The sequence below is a fragment of the Oncorhynchus kisutch genome, linkage group LG24 (assembly GCF_002021735.2).
Source record: "Oncorhynchus kisutch isolate 150728-3 linkage group LG24, Okis_V2, whole genome shotgun sequence".
NCBI classification, from domain to species: Eukaryota; Metazoa; Chordata; class Actinopteri; order Salmoniformes; family Salmonidae; genus Oncorhynchus; species Oncorhynchus kisutch.
The window spans coordinates 29,138,598-29,162,148 of record NC_034197.2 but is presented as its reverse complement, the minus strand read 5'-3'; the positions used below and the strand labels follow the sequence as shown (position 1 = coordinate 29,162,148).

Below are 23,551 nucleotides of genomic sequence, written 5' to 3'. Positions count from 1 at the left end.
GGATGCACATGAGCTCAATTTTGAGTCTCATAGCGAAGAGTTTGAATACTTAAGTAAATAAAGGTACGTTTGACATTTTTTATACATTTGCAAAAATGTCTAAAAACCTTTTTTTGCTTTGTCCTCATGAGGTATTGTGTGTAGATTGAGGAAAATGTTTAATTTAATCAATTTTACTGTAACATAACAAAATGTGGAAAACATCAAGGGGTCTGAATACTTTCCGAATGTACTGTATGTAACATTTAAAAAAATCACCTGCGGGCCAGATCTTTAGACTAAGGAAAATGTGTTTAATAATATGTACAAGTAACTTTGAAAAAGAACAAAAACACCAATGGAAATGCATTTTTTCTTCACTTTTTATTGTACTGACAGCTTTGTCCATAATATATTATTTCACTTAAAATAAAAAGTATGTGGAGTCAATATTGCTAACAATGTGACAATGGTAAAACATTTGTTTCAAATAAAAGCTAAATACAGGAGTAAAAAATAAAAATAAAATTGGAAGCACTGTCATGGACCATCCTACTACCACACACAATCACGTCAACATCCAGAGAAAAAAAGTTATATCCAATTGTAAACCAGGTGGTTCGAGCTGTGAATGCTGATTGGCTGAAAGCCGTAAACCACTGGTATGACAAAACATTTATTTTCACTGTTCTAATTACATTTGTAACCAGTTTATAATAGCAACAAGTCACCCCAGGGATTTGTGGTATATGGCCAATATACCACAGCTAAAGGCTGTATCCAGGCACTCCTTGTTGCTTCATGCTTAAGAACAGCCCTAAACCGTGGTATATTGGTCACATACCACACCCCCTCGGGCTTTATTGGTTAATTATACCATGGCATTGTTGAATACTTGTTTTGGATTAACTTGAAGGGCATTCTAGAACATGCATTATTTTCCTATTTAACGCATGGTATATTTGCACGGTATAATTCAATGGCTATAGTTCATTCTTACATGTGCTATGTTTGAGCTGCTTTTGAAAGCAAAATTCGAATTGAAAACATCATTGGCATTGTAGAATTCGACGTTCATAATAGCAAACTACGACTGATGGTTTGGTTAGTTAAACTAGCACGTTTGTTTGGTTACCAAGGCAACTACCGTCACTAGCTAGTAAACTGCTTAGCTATCTAAGTGGATGATGAACACATTTCTAGCGGTAAATGTGCTAAATTATAGCCATGATATAAAATGGATAATCAACTCGGGGGCTCTATGCGTTCTCTGGAAAATAATGCAACTCAGCTGCACACCTTCCACTTTGTTCATTATTTTCCAGAGAAGGCACAGCCCCTCGTTGATTATCCCTTACATATTTATCAAAGCGGACTGGATAAATGATTGATCCTACTTTGTGCATATAATGGGAAATCATTACTAACTATAGCGTGTGCTATCCTCTTAGAGAACAGTCCGCATAAGAAACTTCAATCACACAAGCTTCACAAACAAATAACATGTATTTGTCTGTTCAGCATGTACAGGTGTTAATGTTATTTACAGCACAATCCTATGCTTATCCAGTAGTATATGTGGTAAAGTTGACAATGAAAAATACATTTGTATTTTGAAAGTGATATATGCATAGCAGTGGAATGTCATAGTTAAAGATAAGAGATATTGGGACTTAGATTGAGTTCAAAATAAATAAATCAAAATTGCACTGTATTGCTTGTGGTTAGTTGTCTGTCTGCTTGTACATGCAAGTATGCTTTAAGGAAATGAGGATCATTGTGACTGCTGTATGTGAAAATACTCACTTCCTTCTTACTGTGGTTTCCCCACACTGCATGCAAATTGAGGCTAAATGCATTTGCTGCATGAATGTGACTGACAGGATTCAATATCTAGTTATCAAATAGATTACAAGTTGTGTCATGAGATCTCTAAATCATTGCCAACTAAAAATAAAAAAACACTTACATTTTGTAAATTCTCTTATTGGGTCTTTACTTGACTCCAGTCATCATTTTTTCAAAACTAAATCAGAAAAACAAATTATTTACTTTACTCATGATTAACAGTAAAACGTTTCAATACATTGTCATATGAGGCTGAATTTCTTTTCATTATTTTGGGGATTTAAACAATATTTAACATAGCCATGTAACTAGCTATGGTTTCCTCTCTAACACCTAAATAAAAAGCTACATTCTATAAAGATAAATCATGCATACACAACAAGAGTAAATCAGCATGCATTTAGGCCTACAATATACTAGCGCAAGGTGAAAAATAATCAAAATGTCTTGCCTCTTAAGAAAAGCAAGCCGCTAAAACATAGTTTAACAAATTCCTACCAGTCAGGAAAATTTGAAAGTAAAAATAAGAGTGATGTCCATGTTAGGGGAAACATTTGCTGTCATTCAGAATTCTATAATTATTCTAATTCATCACACGAGTAAAATATTTGCTCTTTCTCTGAGTCTCTTTGTTTAAAAACAGAGATTTTCATAATTGGGTATTTTTCACACAAATGCGAAGGTTCTTTAATTAATAGCTACATTTCTAAGCCAACATACTGTAATATCTTCTGTGATATTGGGTCTACTATGTTTGTGGTCAGATGACTTGTCATTCCCCAACTGTTTTGTTCCAAGAAAAATACATTACTTCAAAATAAAACCGCAAACGAAAGTATATATTACAATCAGAGTCCACACTCCATTCCTCACTCTTCATCCTCATCACATGGGCTTCTGTATCTGTGTGTGTCATTCATTCCAATGCAACATCATCCTCAACTTCTTCAGCAACCCTATCCTTGTCTAGATACTCAATAGCAACTTGACGCCTCCAGTCCCTACATACTTCGGTCTTTCACATTATAGCATTCACATTATTTGCAAAAAGGTGCTTTGCCCATCACCTGGTCTGGCCCAGAAGCATTTAAACTATTTGAAGCCATTGCTGGTGAAATAAACACTCTTTTTGTGTGTATAATGTGAAAGCTATTGAATGTCTCCCCCAATACCCTTCAACAGTCCAATAAAAGTCCTTCTTGCCACTGGTTGTGGCTAGCAGCTAGCTTAGCCAGTACTAGCCCTAACCCACCACCACACCTTCTCATTAGCATTCCAGACCGATGGTGGAGAGCAGCTGATCCAGGGCGTCGAGCTTCACGTTGGCCTCCTCAATGGCACTGAAGGTCTGAACATTGCTGGTGATGTGGAAGCGGATGTCGTCCACCAGAGGGATGGAGTCAGTCTCGTGTCGGTCCTCCACCGCCCCAGCATCCTCCTTGATCATGTCAGCAAACTCAGGCTTCTCTACCAGCTGTTGAGAAGAGGGGAAGAGGTCAGATGGGACACAGCAACAACCATCCTTGCACAGCCTAGAATGATAGACACTCACCCTCTCTATGATCTTAGCCATGTACTCCGTGCACTGGTCCTCCAGACGAGACAGTCTGAAGAGCTTGGCTGTCTTCCACATGTGCAACACGTTATCCTCACACAGCATCTTGGCCAGCGTCTTACCACACAGACGCTTCAGCCCGGGGAGCAGGTACATATCAGCCACACACAGCACATCAAACACATTCTCTGGGGACAGCTGGACCCAGGCAGAGAGAGTAGTAGAATACATTAGGAGAGAAAGACAAGACTGGTGAGTTCATAGAAATATCATCACTGCAGGAATTCTGTCTGAACTGACCTCTGTGTCGTCGCTGTAGACGTAATAGAGGAGACGGATAAAGATCTCGTGGGAGATGTTGTGGATGGTGAGGACTGGGGTGCTGGGCTGGGACTGCATCATCTCTCCCTCACTGAAGTGGTCCTGCAGCAGCGCCTTAAAATAGTCACTGCGTCCACAGAAAAACGCCTGTCCAGAGGGGATAAAGACAACTTTTTAGCCCATAATAATTAACTGAGGAGATGCATAAATAATGACTAATTCCAAAATCATAGCCTGGTGATTAACTCATACATCTTTGTACTTTGTTAGAGGTATGTGGAGCACACCTTATGACACAGGAAGTCATAACCTTCAACCCTGAAGCAAATGTCAGGGTAGCTAGGGAAGTTGTCAGTTCTGTCAAATGGAAGCTCGCCAAATCCCACCTACAGAAAAACAAAATGACAAAGATCCTTGACAATTCACTTATTATGAACAAAAGGTTTATTTACATCAAGGGATAATCATAAGTGGCAACCTTTAATATGATTAGCTGGTCCCACATCTGTTTGGGATGTGCTTTAGCCAACGCCTCAGACTATTCTTGCCATGCTAACAATGATAGTTAGAAGAGTTGGCTAAATCACAAACGATGTGGGACCAGGCTAGTTTGTAATGTTCTTACTTTTAGCTCAGCAGGGAGGGCACAGTCAGCCAGTTGAGCCATCTCCTCCTGATGCTGACAGCTGTGAGGCTCCAGGGTCAGAACCTTTACACAGGTCCCTGGTTTATTGGAGACTACGCATGGAGGCAGACACAGAGAGACACCATGTAACAATGTAAACGTGTAGGCCTAATTTCTGGAGATTTAAGAAGGAGGAACGTACCAAACTCATACACCTGTTTACACTTGCTCTCCAACTCATCAATAAGGTCGCCCATTTTGCACTGTTTGGCCAGCCGCTTGCAGTCCTCCACGTGGCTCACATCAATGTCCATACGACCTGGAAGCGAAAGCCGGTTAGCTCATAGCTTTGTAACACTAAATGTAGGCTACACAACTTTGAAAGACAGTGTATCCTGGCTCTTTATGATGCAGTCATGTTAGACTTTATGGATGCCATATCATCACCTCTTTAAAGAAAAGACTGAAAATACACTAATCTTCTGACTGGATCGAAACATACATATCAGTCATCAATCAATCAGGCATCCTTTACAATCACTGGGATGACTATGACATACTTAGACATCTTTGAATGCAAAATGCCATTTTACATACTGCACGTTTGCCTAATCTTAATTAAATTTTCAACATGTCTGATATGTCAACTTCCATTATGTTCATTTGTGATCTTAGCCTAATTCTGCATTCATACATCTAGTTATACACCTCAACCAAGAGAAACCCACCAGTGTAAAAATACTGCAGGATGGCACCAAAGGCTGCTGGGTTGATCTGAAAAAGGGTGAAAAAAAATTTTCTTCTTAATTCATATGGATCTTTTACTGTGTTTACACTATTACTTTAGATTCCCTTTTGGCCCAGTGAATGTTTTGGTAGCATTTATGCATACAGCCCTGATTGAGTTTGTTTCCACAGAAATTCTTACTGAAACAATCTTTTTAGTACATACTTCATATAATCCCTGTATTAAATGGTTTGCAATTGTGCTTGTTGTAATGACTCCTAACACAATAACAAGGTAAATAGCATATGGCCAGGTCGCAATTGTAAATGAGAACTTGTTCTCAACTTGCCTACCTGGTTAAATAAAGGTGAAATAAAAAAATAAAAAAATATTATAAAGTAAAGTAAACACATTTTCTATCAATAACCTCAAATATAGCTGCTGCTACCCCCCCCCCCCATCCAATTCAACGTATTGCTGCCATGCCTATCTGAAAGAGGTGGTGTAACACAACACCTACCAAAGGGTGTTTGAGGGGGATCAAGTTCTTTCCTTTCCATTTGGTTTCAAACATGGCTGTGAAGTACTCTGAGCGAGCGCTCAGCACACAGCGGTGAGCCTGAAATGTCTCACCGTGAACCAGGAACTTGACGTCACTATACTGGCCCTGCTCCAGTAACCTAGATACAGACAGCACAGACAGAAGGGGAGGACAGGGAGAAAGCAGGGCCAAATGAGTGTTGATGTTAAGAGTTTCACTGCTTCTGTATAATATAAGCAGACAAACAGAAGTACAGGCAACACCAAATGAGGAAAACACAAAGCTAACGGCTTATAAAACATTATGATGCAGTTAAGATGCACTGTAGAGTTACAGCGCCTTACGTGAGAAGGAAGTGGTCATAATAGTCCCTCTGCATGGCTTGGGCTGTGATGCACTTGTACTCTTTTAGGAGACGTCGGATGGAGTCACTCAGAGACCCATACATGCATCGCTCTCCATCAAATGTGTTGGCTTCACACTTTGCTCCTGAAAGCCCAAATGGAACAGTGTACAGGTCACCTCCAAGACACAATTAATTGCATATAGGTTAACGGTGCATTTGGAAAGCATTCTGACCCCTTGACTTTTTCAAAATGTTCTTACTTTACAGCCTTATTTTAAATTAGATTAAATAATTGTTTTTCCTCATCACTCTACACACAATACCCCATAATGACAAAGCAAAAAACATATTTTTTTTCTTCGTTTTGCAAATGTATAAAAAAATTAAAAAAATGAAATACCTTATTTACATAAGTATTCTAACTGTTTGCTATGAGATAGAGCTCGGGTGCACCCGTTTCCCTTGATCATCCTTGAGATGTTCCTAGAACTGGATTGGAGTCCACATGTGGTAAATTCAATTGATTGGACATGATTTGGAAAGGCACACACCTGTCTATATAAGGTCCCACAGTAGACAGTGTATGTCAGAGCAAAAACCAAGCCATGAGGTTGAAGGAATTGTCTGTAGAGCGCCTAAACAGGATTGTGTCAAGGCACCAGATGTGGGGAAGGGTACCAAAACATTTCTGCAGCATTGAAGGTCCCCAAGAACACAGTGGCCTCCATCATTCTGAAATGGAAGAAGTTTGGAACCACCAAGACCGTTCTTAGAGCTGGCCGCCCCAAACTGAGCAATCAGGGGAGCAGGTAGCCTAGTGGTTAGAGCGTTGGACTAGTAACTGAAAGGTTGCAAGATCAAATCCCAGAGCTGATAAGGTACAAATGTCATTCTGCCCCTGAACAAGGCAGTTAACCCACTGTTCCTAGGCCATCAATGAAAAGTAAAATGTGTTCTTAACTGACTTGCCTAGTTAAATAAAGATAAAATTAAAAAGGGCCTTGGTCAGGGAGGAGACCAACAACACGATGTGGAGATGAGAGAACCTTCCAGAAGACAACCATCGCCGTAGCACTCCACCAATCATGCCTTTATGGTAGAGTGACCAGACGGAAGCCACTCCTCAGTAAAAGGCACCTAAAGGACCCTCAGACAATGAGAAACAAGATTCTCTGGTCTGATGAAACCAAGATTGAACTCTTTGGCCTTAATGCCAAGCATCACATCTGGAGAAAACCTGGCACCATCTTTACGGTGAAGCATGGTGGTGGCAGCATCATGCTGTGGGGATGTTTTCAGCGGCAGGGACTGGGAGACTAGTTAGGATCGAGGGTAAGATGAACGGAGAAAAGTACAGAGATCCTTGATGAAAACCTGCTCCAGAGTGCTCAGGACCTCAGACTGGGGCAAAGGTTCACCTTCCAACAGGACAACGACCCTAAGCACACAGCCAAGACAATGCAGGAGTGGCTTCGGGACAAGTCTCAATGTCCTTGAGTGGCCCAGCCAGAGCCCGGACTTGAACCCAATCGAACATCTCAGGAGAGACCTTAATGGCTGTGCAGCGACACTCCCCATCCAACCTGACAGAGCTTGATCATCTGCAGAGAAGAATGGTAGAAACTCCCCAAATACAGGTGTGCCAAGGTTGTAGCGACATACCCAAGAAGACTTGAGGATGTAATCAATAAAGGTGCTTCAAAGTACTGAGTAAAGGGTTTGAATACTTATGTAAATGTTATATTCAGTTTAATCCATTTAAAAAAAATGTCTAAACCTGTTTTCGCTTCATCATTATGGGGTATTGTGTGTAGATTGTTGGGGGAAAACAATTTAATCCATTTTAGAATAAGGCTGCAATATAACAAGACCCCCCCCCCCCAAACCCTGTTTTTAAACCATGTAAATGTGCTTTGACCCTTGGGGCAAATTCCAGTTTTACCATTAGCCAACAGGTACTGGACGAGCTCCTCATGGCCACAGAGGCAAGAATAGTACCTGTGGAAAAATACATTGTTAAGTTACATTACATTCTTAACAATGATCTTGTCAAATATATTGTGTGCAGGTTATATTCTGCAATATTAACTCCGTACTTACAACGGGGTGCTGTCCCATTTGTCTCTTACATTGAGGTCCACGTCTCTCTGTTCAACAAGATACCTTGACAGAAAAATGGAAGGTCAATAGGCCAATACAGGCAGTTAATAAGACAGGTTATGGCAGAAACGGTCTTCATCTTAATGCTGGTCTCCACATGTTCGCATTCCATACAAACAGTACAATCCTAACTGTATTCCAAATTCTAGACTGACAAACTACCTTGTTTGATGTAACATACGTTAACACCATATAGCCCACTTTAGAGGAAGTGTTTTTTTTTATTGCACTCTTCACTAATAGATAGGAGAAGAGTATGGAAAGCAACCTATTTTTATTTGAACCTTTATTTAACTAGGCAAGTCAGTTAAGAACAAATTATTATAATTTGCATATCGGTCAAGATAAAAAGTTTCCTGGTTGGAAGTTGCCAGATATGTGCGTAGAATAAACAAGAGTTGCATTTATAGTTTCTAGCTAAACCTACTTTCATGCACATAAATTGAACCTAGTAATACCAAAACACACAAACACAATATCGCCACTGGCATGACTTCAACAGACCAACGCAAATAGCATAGCGTATGCTAACATAGGCACTAACGTTAACTCACTGACAAATTTGCTAAATATTTGTAACACTACTACTGACCACAAGGTTGTCTTTGTTTATAGCTAAACAAGCTAGATATCCTCATCCCGTTGCAGCGAACTACGCATTTCTATTCCACAGACTCCATTTACCTAACTCTGGAAATGTCGCCCTTTCTGCAACTTGTAAACAAATCGTACGCGTCCATCTCCGCAGCGTTTTCGGTTCTCTGTAATGCATTGAAACGGCCTGCCTGTTAGACAGGTGTGGATCCAGTTATAATTTCCTGTAAAGTGTAAACAATGTATCTTGCTAGCAAGTTCTTTCTTGCAGGACAACTATTTACAGACTTATATTTCGATCACCAGTGTTGTTTTGCGGTTTATATAGTCACATGACCAGAGAAGGTGGAGTGAGATGACATTTACTTCCGTATTTTCTTGATGCCCTCTTCTCTGATAGGTTGACTAAACCACGGGTCTAGGATCAGATTAGTATCACACCCATAATCCTTACCAAGGGGCCAGAGTTCGTTTAGAAGCACAGTTTCGACTGCTCCTACAGTTTTATTTCGGTACTGACACGGCCCATAAAGCCTATTTCCATACACGGCCTCATAGAGAAGGCAGATTAGAAAATTCCTAATAAGACACTTTAGCCATCACCTTGGTCCACAAAACATCCATTGAATTATTCAAATAATTGTTGCAGAGGCCGTTTTTCCCCCAATTACTCACAGCATGTTTTTGGATGATGACCAGAAGGCATTGTTGCTGATGGTGCTGCTCCCTGTTGCCATGTTAATATGATAGTCGGAATAGAAAACTGACATGTTCGACTTGCTAACTGATTGGACATGGCAGGTGTATAACTACAACCAGTTAGTTAGCAAGTCGTAAATGTCTAAATTTCCTAGTTCCGATTTGTATGTTGGTCAGTATAAACCGGATGCAACCCGGATATAGATGGTCCATGATTCGGTATGCGAACATGAGTAGATTACGTTGAAAACAACGAGCGGACATCTTGGACTCAGTTTTTATTATACCTCAGTGATCCTTACCCATAGGATGTTGTGGCACCTTAATTGAGCAGGACTGGCTTGTGGTAATGGCTGGAGCGGAATGGTATAATGCAATTCCATTTGCCCCGTTCCGGCCATTATTATGAGCCGTCCTCCCCCCAGCAGCCTCCACTGTCCTTTCTCTAACTATTGGGACGATGAAAAAGTATCTGGGTGTGTTCAAGCAGTAAGCCTAATGAAGCCGACTGTAGATACAATGTGGCGAGTGAAGTCGGGGAGGTGTATCAGTGTGTCGTACATGGTAATGGTTTTCCAACAATAAGGCACAGATCAACATAGCTGCAATTGCCTATAAACGTTTTTCTGTATAAATGTCTCAACCCTTTCTATATCCCCATGTCACACACTCACAAACTGAAAACATAATGTGTGTACAATGAATTGGTTAGAGAGGTCTCAAATATCACTTTCGTTTGTAGCTTTAGAATTGCATCAAAGGTGATTCCTGTTTCTGTCAGCATGGGTCAAACAAAAACACCCTAATGATTAGTTGGCAAATACTGCCTCCCACATTGCAGGTGATGGCTGCATGGTGCAGTTGGTGAGAAGTGCAGCGACTGTAAGGCGACTTCATCAAAAAGTGCATGACCTTTGGTCACATGATTTTTGTAAAGATCGTGTAGTCGCAAGTTGGACAATGTTTCTAAGGATAATGCAACACACTTTGAAAGGCGTCACCGACTTGACAAAAGTGCTCCCCTCGAACGAGCCTTCTGGTTAGGGTAACTTATTCCACCCACGTGACAGCATTTTATCAAAGACAGGCAGAAACTGCTTCCCCAATAGATATTCCGATCATGCTTGTAGTCGATGTCATGGCGACGTTGCCTAGCTAACCTCATGCGCAGAAACACGCCATCGGGTCTAACGATCGTCTCGCCAAACTGCGCATGTGCAGGCCAATAAATATAAAAGTCACTCCTTCAATATAAAGTTGTTTTTGAGTTTGTCACGAGGTTGGTGTAATAACGTGTAAAACGAGATAAGGTCACAAGTGTTTCCATAAAATATGTCTGGGTTTATACATCTTCTATTGTACAGAAAGTGAATATCTTAATCAATGGATAGTGACAGAATTAGATTACTTCCCAAGCAAAGCCTAGTTTTTGTCTCCTCGGCAATAGGAGGTTGTAGCTCAGCCTTTGAATCTCAAAGAAACTAATCAATGATATTCCCATGTGCATCGGTGTCATGTCTTTCCCAGGTTTTTTACAGCTGTTTTTTAGCATAAAGCATCGAGGACCAAAGCACTGTTATAGATCACTTTATATTTCAGATCAGTTTTATTTTCTTAAAAACCTTAAGCTAACAAGGAGTAGGCCTGTGCCGTTTGCCATTTCCTTTAATAAAGCGAGGCCTATGGCATACCTTCTCATACCCCTTAATTCAAGTCTTGGTTTTAACTTGACAGGCCTTCACTGACACTGAGGTAGGCTATTTAATTAAAGAGTGCATGGTGGGTGGAGAAATCGACTGACAAATCTATTGATATAGCAGCCTTTAACCTCTTATTTCTTTAATAGGAAGAAATAGGCTCCAACATAAAGTCTAATTAAAATTAAAACGGTTTAAATTAATTATGCCTACTTGAATTTGCCTTTCATCACCATGAGCTGTCGATTTCTGATTGAGTGTCCTGCAGCTGCTGCTTCAAGTTTCAGCACCACAATGAAAGTTACTTGAATCTGGCTTATTGTGAGGTCAATAACTCTGCTAAATACATCGTAGGCAAGAAACATATAATTTTTAATAAAAATCAATTATAGTAGTAGCAAGCTATCAAAGTTGACCCTCCGGTCCTCCTCATCTTCGCACTCTCCTTCTCAAACTGAACAGAACATAGGCTATAGGCTAGTACACACGCAATATTTTTTGGGACTAAGTCTAATAAAAAAAGCCTTTTACCCTCCTCCCGAACTGTTGCTTTATGCCTACACAGCACAGCCATTGGTGAGACAGCATACAAAAACGTTTTTGATCAGCAAGAGAAGAGCAGGCCGGACTCAGGGTTGGAATATCCATTGCATTGTGTTATGCAGCTCAGTTGTATTTACACCATCTCAGCAGCGGTCATAGAAATATAACTTTGCTCTGTGATTCTCCGAACATGCATTTCATAGACTATAGGCTATGGATCATTTGATTGAGACCACACTAAATACTCTATAGGTGCAGTTGATATTGCGCGCCCAGCCTGAATCAGAGATGCACATCGATATATAGCTTAATAAGCAACTAATTCAAAAACACTGAGAAATACTGAAATGTCATCAATTACAAATTACATGACCCTCCCCTGGACTAGATTTTAAAATGCTAAATCCTCCGCATGGCTGAAATTTAAAAAGTGTCACCCCTCATTCTCCTCCAGGTATCCGTTCTGCAAATTTCAATCCATCCCTAAGGAATAATTTTTCTCTTCTCTCACTGCCCGTGATCTAGTGATGGGTCGTTATTTTAGGGGATTTCTACACTGGAAATTTTAGAAGCTTATTCTGTATCCGGAAAACTGTCACTTAATGAGCAAGTACCCCAGACACCAGTCATGGGGTCAATACCAAGTGTGTTATACGGCTTGGCATATTGTTGGCATATTGTTTACCCAGTAACTTATGTCAACTGATGTACACATAGTCTAATCCTTTTCATATTGTTTACCCAGTAATTTATGTGAACTGATGTACATATAGTCTAATCCTTTTCATATTGTTTACCCAGTAATTTATGTGAACTGATGTACATATAGTCTAATCCTTTGCATATTGTTTACCCAGTAACTTATGTCAACTGATGTACACATAGTCTAATCCTTTTCATATTGTTTACCCAGTAATTTATGTGAACTGATGTACACATAGTCTAATCCTTTTCATATTGTTTACCCAGTAACTTATGTCAACTGATGTACACATAGTCTAATCCTTTTCATATTGTTTACCCAGTAATTTATGTGAACTGATGTACATATAGTCTAATCCTTTTCATATTGTTTACCCAGTAATTTATGTGAACTGATGTACATATAGACTAATCCTTTTCATATTGTTTACCCAGTAACTTATGTGAACTGATGTACACATAGTCTAATCCTTTGCATATTGTTTACCCAGTAATTTATGTGAACTGATGTACACATAGTCTAATCCTTTTCATACTGTTTACCCAGTAATTTATGTGAACTGTATAGTCTAACACTTTTCGGTACACTGTTTTTTACATGATTACTGACAAAAGCAACATAAAGGTTGAGAATGAAATAAATACACTACAGTCTGAAGCGATGCTGACATGGAATCAGTTACCATACAGTAAGACACTTTGTGGACTCAATTTAATCACATCTGTTACAACTCCAAGGATGGTCACCGACTTGACAAAGGTGATTCCCTCAAACGGTGACCTCTCAAACCCCAAATCCTGGCCTGGTCTGCCCAGTGGATTTGCCGAGTCTGGTTCGCAAGCATTCCTGGAAGTCTTGCGGCAGGGTAGCCTAGTGGTTAGAGTGTTAGGCTAGTAACCAAAAGGTTGTAAGTTCAAATCCCTGAGCTGATAAGGTACAAATCTCTTGTTCTGCCTCTGAACAAGGCAGTTAACCCACTGTTCCTGGGCCATAATTGAAAATAAGAGTAAGAGTTTGTTCTTAACTGACTTTAAAAAAATCTTACGCATCTGGGTTTAGAAACTCTGTGGTTTTATAGACTGGCTAAATTGACCACTTAATCACGTTTCTCACTTCCTCATACTCTGAATGCTTGAATATAAAAATGCAGGTAGGCCTAGTCATAGATAAAACAGACGGATATGTTTCACAATGTTTTATAACGTTTTTATTTTCAAGATGTGTATTGTACAATGTATCAAATTACAAAAAAAAAAAATGTAAATATAGACAAATGAAGAAATAAGCTTGCAGCTGACTATACATGAAAAGACACAATTCAGAAATGATGTCTGTCATGTAGGCTAATAATACCAAAAAAGGAAAACATTCAGTAACAAACAACAATAAGAAACATTACATTTGTTCCTTCTTCATATAGCCCAAACACAGCGAGCTTCTGTTTCAGCAGCTTGATCTCCAGATTAAGTATTTTCCGTTACAACAGGAGGATCTACTTCTTCAGTTCCAACACATCAAAATATAAGCCCTCATGCATGTTCACTCGAGGAATAGACTTCTTAGCAAAGATACATTTATCAAGCAAGAGTTTTGCTAGGACTGTCTGGGAGTGATCCAAGTGAGAGGCCTAAGTGAATGAGTCAAATGGAAGGGATCTGTAACCTGAAAACGACCTGTTATTGGCAGAGAGGTCTGAAACTCTTTTTGTTATTGGTTTATTGACTTATACCGCTTGGTGATGTCACCAGACAGGCCAAAACTCCATATTGTAATGCAGGTAAATTCACAAAACATGTTACAGTATGATACTTTCTGTCCAAAAATGATGCAGAAAAATTAATCCATGCTTTTGTCACTTCTAGGTTAGACTACTGCAATGCTCTATTTTCCGGCTACCCGGATAAAGCACTAAATAAACTTCAGTTAGTGCTAAATACGGCTGCTAGAATCCTGACTAGAACCCAAAAATTTGATCATATTACTCCAGTGCTAGCCTCTCTACACTGGCTTCCTGTCAAAGCAAGGGCTGATTTCAAGGTTTTACTGCTAACCTACAAAGCATTACATGGGCTTGCTCCTACCTATCTCTCTGATTTGGTCCTGCCGTACATACCTACACGTACGCTACGGTCACAAGACGCAGGCCTCCTAATTGTCCCTAGAATTTCTAAGCAAACAGCTGGAGGCAGGGCTTTCTCCTATAGAGCTCAATTTTTATGGAACGGTCTGCCTACCCATGTCAGAGACGCAAACTCGGTCTCAACCTTTAAGTCTTTACTGAAGACTCATCTCTTCAGTGGGTCATATGATTGAGTGTAGTCTGGCCCAGGAGTGGGAAGGTGAACGGAAAGGCTCTGGAGCAACGAACCGCCCTTGCTGTCTCTGCCTGGCCGGTTCCCCTCTTTCCACTGGGATTCTCTGCCTCTAACCCTATTACAGGGGCTGAGTCACTGGCTTGCTGGGGCTCTCTCATGCCGTCCCTGGAGGGGGTGCGTCACCTGAGTGGGTTGATTCACTGTTGTGGTCATCCTGTCTGGGTTGGCGCCCCCCCCCCTTGGGTTGTGCCGTGGCGGAGATCTTTGTGGGCTATACTCAGCCTTGTCTCAGGATGGTAAGTTGGTGGTTGAAGATATCCCTCTAGTGGTGTGGGGGCTGTGCTTTGGCAAAGTGGGTGGGGTTATATCCTTCCTGTTTGGCCCTGTCCGGGGGTGTCCTCGGATGGGGCCACAGTGTCTCCTGACCCCTCCTGTCTCAGCCTCCAGTATTTATGCTGCAGTAGTTTATGTGTCGGGGGGCTGGGGTCAGTTTGTTATATCTGGAGTACTTCTCCCTTCCTATTCGGTGTCCTGTGTGAATCTAAGTGTGCGTTCTCTAATTCTCTCCTTCTCTCTTTCTTTCTCTCTCTCGGAGGACCTGAGCCCTAGGACCATGCCCCAGGACTACCTGACATGATGACTCCTTGCTGTCCCCAGTCCACCTGGCCATGCTGCTGCTCCAGTTTCAACTTCCACCTGACTGTGCTGCTGCTCTAGTTTCAACTGTTCTGCCTTATTATTATTCGACCATGCTGGTCATTTATGAACATTTGAACATCTTGGCCATGTTCTGTTATAATCTCCACCCGGCACAGCCAGAAGAGGACTGGCCACCCCACATAGCCTGGTTCCTCTCTAGGTTTCTTCCTAGGTATTGGCCTTTCTAGGGAGTTTTTCCTAGCCACCGTGCTTCTACACCTGCATTGCTTGCTGTTTGGGGTTTTAGGCTGGGTTTCTGTACAGCACTTTGAGATATCAGCTGATGTACGAAGGGCTATATAATAAATTTGATTTGATTTGATTTGATTTGATTTGATACAGTGGGGCAAAAAAGTATTTAGTCAGCCATAAATTGTGCAAGTTCTCCCACTTAAAAAGATGAGAGAGGCCTGTCATTTTCATCATAGGTACACTTCAACTATGACAGACAAAATGAGAAATAAAAATCCAGAAAATCACATTGTAGGATTTTTTATGAATTTATTTGCAAATGATGGTGGAAAATAAGTATTTGGTCAATAACAAAAGTTTATCTCAATACTTTGTTATATACCCTTTGTTGGCATTGACAGAGGTCAAACGTTTTCTGTAAGTCTTCACAAGGTTTTCACACACTGTTGCTGGTATTTTGGCCCATTCCTCCATGCAGATCTCCTCTAGAGCAGTGATGTTTTGGGGCTGTTGCTGGGCAACACTGACTTTCAACTCCCTCCAAAGATTTTCTATGGGGTTGAGATCTGGAGACTGGCTAGGCCACTCCAGGGCCTTGAAATGCTTCTTACAAAGCCACTCCTTCGTTGCCCGTGCGGTGTGTTTGGGATCATTGTCATGCTCAAAGACCCAGCCACGTTTCATCTTCAATGCCCTTGCTGATGGAAGGAGGTTTTCGCTCAAAATCTCACAATACATGGCCCCATTCATTCTTTCCTTTACACGGATCAGTCATCCTGGTCCCTTTGCAGAAAAACAGCCCCAAAGCATGATGTTTCCACCCCCATGCTTCACAGTAGGTATGGTGTTCTTTGGATGCAACTCAGCATTCTTTGTCCTCCAAACACAACGAGATGAGTTTTTACCAAAAAGTTATATTTTGGTTTCATCTGACCATATGACATTCTCCCAATTTTCTTCTGGATCATCCAAATGCTCTCTAGCAAACTTCAGACGGGCCTGGACATGTACTGGCTTAAGCAGGGTGACACATCTGGCACTGCAGGATTTGAGTCCCTGGTGGCGTAGTCTGTTACTGATGGTAGGCTTTGTTACTTTGGTCCCAGCTCTCTACTGATCATTCACTAGGTCCCCCCGTGTGGTTCTGGGATTTTTGCTCACCGTTCTTGTGATCATTTTGACCCCACGGGGTGAGATCTTGCGTGGAGCCCCAGATCGAGGGAGATTATCAGTGGTCTTGTATGTCTTCCATTTCCTAATAATTGCTCCCACAGTTGATTTCTTCAAACCAAGCTGCTTACCTATTGCAGATTCAGTCTTCCCAGCCTGGTGCAGGTCTACCATTTTGTTTCTGGTGTCCTTTGACAGCTCTTTGGTCTTGGCCATAGTGGAGTTTGGAGTGTGACTGTTTGAGGTTGTGGACAGGTGTCTTTTATACTGATAACAAGTTCAAACAGGTGCCATTAATACAGGTAACGTGTGGAGGACAGAGGAGCCTCTTAAAGAATAAGTTACAGGTCTGTGAGAGCCAGAAATCTTGCTTTGTAGGTGACCAAATACTTATTTTCCTCCATAATTTGCAAATAAATTCATAAAAAATCCTACAATGAGATTTTCTGGATTTTTTTCTCATTTTGTCTGTCATAGTTGAAGTGTACCTATGATGAAAATTACAGGCCTCTCTCATCTTTTTAAGTGGGAGAACTTGCACAATTGGTGGCTGACTAAATACTTTTTTCCCCCACTGTATATTGACAGTGTCCTCTGTTCTACCCTCAGAATTGACAGAAGACCCCATGGATGGTAGATATGGCTGTGTGCTGACCGACCAGCAGGAGTGGGCATTGGAAATGGTGAGAGTCAGGAATGACATATGGCTGTTTGAAATAAAGCAGGTCATTGAGGAGAACAATGACACCTTTGCCAATGTGGCATTCATCAGCCTTCCAACAATCGCCCACCTTTTGAAGAGGCACCAGTTATCTATGAAACACAGTCTTTTGAGAGAAACAACAACTGAGTAAAACAACTGAGGGCCGAGTATGTTCAGGTACATCACTATTTACTGTATTACTGTTACTATTTGATGCACATGCTACTTCACAATATCATATTGGAACTATACTGTAAAAACGAACTAACCAAAATATATCTTTAGAGGGTGATGGTGCCTGATGCTGCTGTGAACCATCGCAAATATATCTTTGTTGATGAAGCGGGCTTTAACCTGGCCAAAACTCGGCGCCGTGGGCGGAACCTCGTCGGCCAACGGGCGACCGTCCAACGTAGGGGAAAACATCTCCATGTGCGCAGCCATTTCTGAAGATGGTGTGGTAGGACATAGGCATTATTTGGATCCTACAAAGCTTTACACAATGTGTTTCTCAATTAAATTGAGCAGGCCTATCAAGGTGAAGGGGTCACCTATGTCATTGTGTGGGACAATGTCAGGTTCCACCTTGCAGAGGTGTTTCAGGCATGGTTTTGGGCCCATCCCCGATTCATGGCCCTATACCTGCCCACATACACTCCTCTTCTGGAGTTGGAAGGTGTACAATCGCCATCCCCGAGAGCGTGCCGCCCTCCTTCTGGCCATGGATGAGGCATATGACGACATCAATGCAGACTAATGTCAAGCTAAGATTCGCAAAGGTTTTTCCCACGGTGCATGAACAATGAGGTCATTCACTGTGATGTGGATAAGAATATTTGGCCAAATGCTCAAGACAGGCTTGATGCAAATTAATGCGTGATAAACGTTGTTTTATTTTCATTTATTTAATTTCTTACATTTGATTAGACAGTCCATCTATGTTGAAATTATATATGAAAAATAAAATGTTCTTTTGCATGAATGATTGTAGATGAAGTCTTCATTGAGCACACTTTCGATTACACATTGGATAGATATTATGGAAATGATAGATTCTGTCAAATTTGTTGGTATCTAAGTGTATTGCCTCATGTGAAGACTATAATTTACCATTTAGGCATTTAGCAGGCGCTCATGTCCAGATCGACTTACAATAAGTAGTGAGCATTTTCGCTCTGGATGAAAGTAGTAAAAAGTTAAGTGTTTTGTCCCATATTCATAGCAAGCAATGATTTCCTCAAGCTTGTGACTACACATTTGTTGGACGCATTTGCTCTTTGTTTAGGTTGTGTTACAGATTATTTTGTGCAAAATATAAATGAATGGTAAATAATGTATTGTGTCATTTTGGTGTCACTTTTATTGTAAATAAGAATATAACATGTTTCTAAACTTCTACATTAATGTGGAAGCTACCATGATTCCGGACAATCCTGAATGAATCGTGAATAATGATGAGTGAGAAATATCATACCCCCCCAAAAATGATAACAGCCCGTTTTTGTAACGGTGAGAGGTTAGCATGTCTTGGGGGTATGATATTTGTAAGTCTGTAACTTTCTTACTCATCAATATTCACAGTTCATTCAGGATTATCCGTAATCATGGTGGCATCCACATTAATGTAGAAGTGTTTAGAAACATATTATATTCTTATCTACAATAGGTTAGCATGTATTGCATTTCAAGGCGTACCTTCAAACTCAGTGCCTCTTTGCTTGACATCATGGGAAAATCAAATTAAATCAGCCAAGACCTCAGAAAAAAAATGTAGATCTCCAGAAGTCTGGTTCATCATTGGGAGCAATTTCCAAATGCCTGAAGGTACCACGTTCATCTGTACAAACAATAGTTCGCAAGTATAAACATCATAGGACCACACAGCCATCATACCGCTCAGGAAGGAGACGCGTTCTGTCTCCTGGAGACTAACGTACTTTGGTGCGAAAAGTGCATGTCAATCCCAGAACAACAGCCAAGGACCTTGTGACGATGCTGGAGGACACAGGTACAAAAGTATCTATATCCACAGTAAAACGAGTCCTATATTGACATAACCTGAAAGGCCGCTGAGCAAGGAAGAAACCACTGCTCCAAAACCACCACAAAAAAGCCAGACTACAGTTTGCAAATGCACATGGGGACAAAGATCGCACTTTTTGGAGAAATGTCCTCTGGTCTGATGAAACAAATATAGAACTGTTTGGCCATAATGACCATTGTTATGTTTGGAGGGAAAAGGGGGATGATTGCAAGCCAAAGAACACCATCCCAACTGTGAAGCACGGGGGTGGCAGCATCATGTTGTGGGGGTGCTTTGCTGCAGGAGGGACTGGTGCACTTCACAAAATAGATGGCATCATGAGGATGGAAAATTATGTGGATATATTGAAGCAACATCTCAAGACATCAGTCAGGAAGTTAAAGCTTGGTCACAAATGGGTCTTCCAAATGGACAATGACCCCAAGCCAAGGTATTGGAGTGGCCATCACAAAGCACAGACCTCAATCCCATAGACAATTTGTGGGCAGAACTGAAAACCTTGTGCAAGCAAGGAGGCCTACAAACCTGACTCAGTTACACCAGCTCTGCCAGGAGGAATGGGCCAACATTCACCCAACTTATTGTGGGAAGCTTGTGGAAGGCTACGCAAAACATTTGACCCAAGTTAAACAATTTAAAGGCAATGCTACCAAATACTAATTGAGTGTACGTAAACTTCTGAATCACTGGGAATGTGATGAAAGAAATAAAAGCTGAAATACATAATTCTCTCTACTATTATTCTGACATTTCACATTCTTAAAATAAAGTGGTGATCCTAACTGCCCTAAGACAGGGAATTTTTACGAGGATTACATGTCAGGAATTGTGAAAAACTGAGTTTAAAGGTATTTGGCTAAGGTGTATGTAAACTTCCAACTTCATCTGTACATTTAAAGAATCCTATGTGGCCATGGTCAAAAGTAGTAGTCTACATAGGGAATTGGAGGGGATTTGAGCTGTGCCCCCAGACTTACCTCAGTCTTCCATTTGTCCCACACAGCCAGGAAGACCTCAAAGAGCTCATCTAGCTCTCTCTCTGAGTCATTAGGCTTGTTGTGGATGGGGATCATAGCCAGGTCCTTCAGCACTACAAATGCAGTATGGTTTATAGTTTATCAAATCATTCAGCCAGATTCTGGGCACTTCTATTCAAATTATTTTATACATGCCTAAAGAACATGATAGTACCTTGGTGTGCATAGACTTCTTTTCGACATCATTCAGTGTAACACGGAATCGAAACAACAAACTACCTGAGGTGAACATGCAGGCCAATCATGATGAAATGGTGAATCCCCATTGATAAATCAACCTGAGTTTATTGTTTTACTGTATATATAATGTAGTGAATGTCTCAACAACAGGTTAAGAGTGTGACCAACCTGTACTGCGAGGCCTAAAGTGAAGAAAATATGGCTCTCTGGAGAAAGCATCCATATCATCGACTTGGTTGTCTTCAAACTAGTAGCAGTCAGCCAGATCATCCCTTACAATATGTGAAAAAGTGATGTTACATTTTCAGTCATAATGTTGCCGTGAATCATATGACATTATGACAAAACTAGTATTGGTTATAAAAAAATGTATAATCATTACCTGTAACAGGAACTGTTCCTTATATCTAGCCGTTCCCAAGCGGATGCTGAGTTTCAGGGCGTAGTGATCTGTTGTGTTGTCTCGTTGGTACAATATACATGGTGGCTGAGGGGATTAAAGCAACTCAAAGTTATTGAGTTACTGAGAAAGTGAGGTGTTCTTAAAATGTTATGTGCCATCATATATTCAACTCAATAGGAAAGGTGAGGTTGAATATAAACCTGATTAACAGCAATGTCACCAGTTTAACTCTCTCGGGAAGCAGATAGCGGATGCCCCCCTCACATCCACCACCTCCAGAACCAATATAATGTCATAACGAGGCACAATCTACAAAACAGAGACTTATAGACCCAGCTGGTGTGAACCCTGTAGGTATTTAGTGGGTGTGGGATCTCCCTTTATGGTTTGGTGACTTACAGCCTTTCAAGCGGCTATCATGTGTAATTATCTTGTTTTCTTCTGTAGTCATGAGGACCTTAGCTGTCAGCCAAGATAAAACCCATTATGGTATTGTAACGATTGTAACTAAACATGTGTTATAAGAAATCCACTCCTTGAGCTGTGGCTTATTCCACTACTGCGTTTGAGCCTTATAATACTAATTCCAAATGACGACTAAAGTCTTCTTATAGTAAGAATACTGCCAACAGATTCATTGAAATGGTTCTACAAATATTTTTTGTTGTCAAAAAATGTAATATTGTGTTTGATATTTTCTCCATTTACAGAACCCTGTCAGGTATGAATGCATAAACAAATGTTTAACTTCACAGGTGTTGGGCATCTGGATCAGTAACGTTATCCAGTCCAAATCTCCTGATGTTAAAGGATGCAACCTTCATAACACCTCAGACAGAGAGAGAACCTAAGTGTTAAACATTTACAAGGCATATATTTACAACACGTTGGTGAGTTAACTGTAACTGATGAAATAGTTCAAATATATATATATATATTTAAAATATTGTAATATTTAAAAAATATTAAAAATGTCCTGTGTGAGAGGTATTTGTCATTTTTAATTGGGCAAAATCCCGCAATACAATATCTCTCTCTCTCTCTCTCTCTCTCACACACACACACACACACACACACACACACACACACACACACACACACACACACACACACACACACACACACACACACACACACACACACACACACACACACACACACACACACACACACACACACACATATATATATATAAATAACATTGCAAACATCCTCATCGACACACCTATATGAGATGTGTAGATAATAGAGATAGAGATAGGATCAGTGCTCAAAACCAAACCACACGGTTGGTTGTAGACAATCCAGTTATATCTCTGTTACTCTATCTGTGGAACTGTGATGATTGATTAATCTGCCTTCACAACTGGGCAAACCTGACAACCACCTGACAGCCATCTGACAGTGCAGTGTAGTCACCCATTAGATGGGGAGGGCCAACCGATAATCATTATTGTAGTCACAGCTGAATGACAGTGAATAGAAGTGTCTGCCTGCAGGCTGACAGACCAGTTTGTTGTTTATATCCTACCTCAGAGCTGCCTATTTGTCTACTAGAGAGAGCACCGTATGTGTCATAAGCAGCCAATGTTGATTCAAAATGTGTAGTTTTGTAGGTCTTATGTACACTCTTAGAAAAAAAGGTTCCAAAATGGTTCTTCGGCTGTCCCCATAGGAGAACCCTTTTTGGTTTCCAGGTGAACCATTCTGGGTTCCATGTAGATCCTTCTGTGGAAATGGTTCTATGTTGAACCCAAAAGGGTTCTACCTGGAACCAAAAAGGGACAGCCCAAGTACCCTTCAAGGTTCTCGATAGCATTTGATTGACCAGTTTTACCTGAATCTTCAGTTTTGATATGCAAAGTCTTGTTTTGGCTATAAATATTTACATGTCAAGTTTCTAATCTTTTGGAGAAAGATAACGTTGCTTGTGAACACAAATTTAAGGTCAGTTATACTTTTTTTACCAATTTTGGGATAGGGTTTGGATTTGAAGTTCTACTCACAACAAAGCTGTCTGGCAATGTACCATTCCTATTGTTACTTCTTTATTTGTATGCTGACCTCTAGGGTCACAATTTTATACCAACACCATTTACAATCCTTCAATTACGGTCATATAGGGCTGTTTAAGACCTGCAACACCAGGGGATGAACTTTCTGGTCAATCAATGACTTTAATTTATAAATAAAGGAATAAAGAACACAAAGAGGTGAGATGCTGAATAAACTGTCACATACTCTCATAACTGGAACACAACTCCCATAACTGGACAAGCTGACTTGGAGAACATGAAAGACACAAATCGTTACCTCTTTTAGATGGCACCAGTAGTTAAAGAGAGAAAATATTAAGTTAAATATAAAGGCCAGTGTAAAGTCTTGTTATTAAAAAACAGTCCTAAAGGCTGGCTGATACAGCACATCACATTCCCTCTAAGGTGTTTTTTGACCTTTGCGTGTTCATGTG

General features: G+C 40.6%; 1 protein-coding gene across 3 annotated transcripts; it reads right to left on the bottom strand.

Moving 5' to 3' along the window:
- Positions 1-344: 344 nt before the first annotated feature.
- Positions 345-9,396, bottom strand: abtb1 (ankyrin repeat and BTB (POZ) domain containing 1). Of its 3 annotated transcripts, none has more exons than XM_031803451.1 (12): positions 9,372-9,396; positions 8,043-8,105; positions 7,885-7,940; positions 5,941-6,085; positions 5,576-5,735; positions 5,057-5,102; positions 4,531-4,647; positions 4,329-4,441; positions 3,991-4,089; positions 3,683-3,850; positions 3,380-3,580; positions 345-3,301 (listed from the first exon to the last, which is right to left on the bottom strand). In XM_031803451.1, the coding sequence occupies exons 1-12, from the start codon at positions 9,374-9,376 to the stop codon at positions 3,095-3,097; spliced, it is 1,380 nt and encodes a 459-aa protein (XP_031659311.1). In that variant the 5' UTR covers positions 9,377-9,396; the 3' UTR covers positions 345-3,094. The 3 variants fall into 3 exon arrangements, with proteins under 3 accessions (XP_031659311.1, XP_020314409.1, XP_031659312.1); XM_020458820.2 differs by lacking the exon at positions 9,372-9,396 and adding an exon at positions 8,787-9,043; XM_031803452.1 differs by lacking the exon at positions 9,372-9,396 and adding an exon at positions 8,695-8,783.
- Positions 9,397-23,551: the final 14,155 nt, after the last annotated feature.

Coding starts and splice junctions, on each gene's coding strand:
- abtb1 (XM_020458820.2), bottom strand. CDS start 8,842: ATGGACGCGTACGATTTGTTTACAAGTTGCAGAAAGGGCGACATTTCC. Junction 8,106..8,786: donor GGCGACATTTCCAGAGTTAG/GTAAATGGAGTC, acceptor TTTTCTGTCAAG/GTATCTTGTTGAACAGAGAG. Junction 4,090..4,328: donor CCCTCCCTGCTGAGCTAAAA/GTAAGAACATTA, acceptor GTTTTTCTGTAG/GTGGGATTTGGCGAGCTTCC.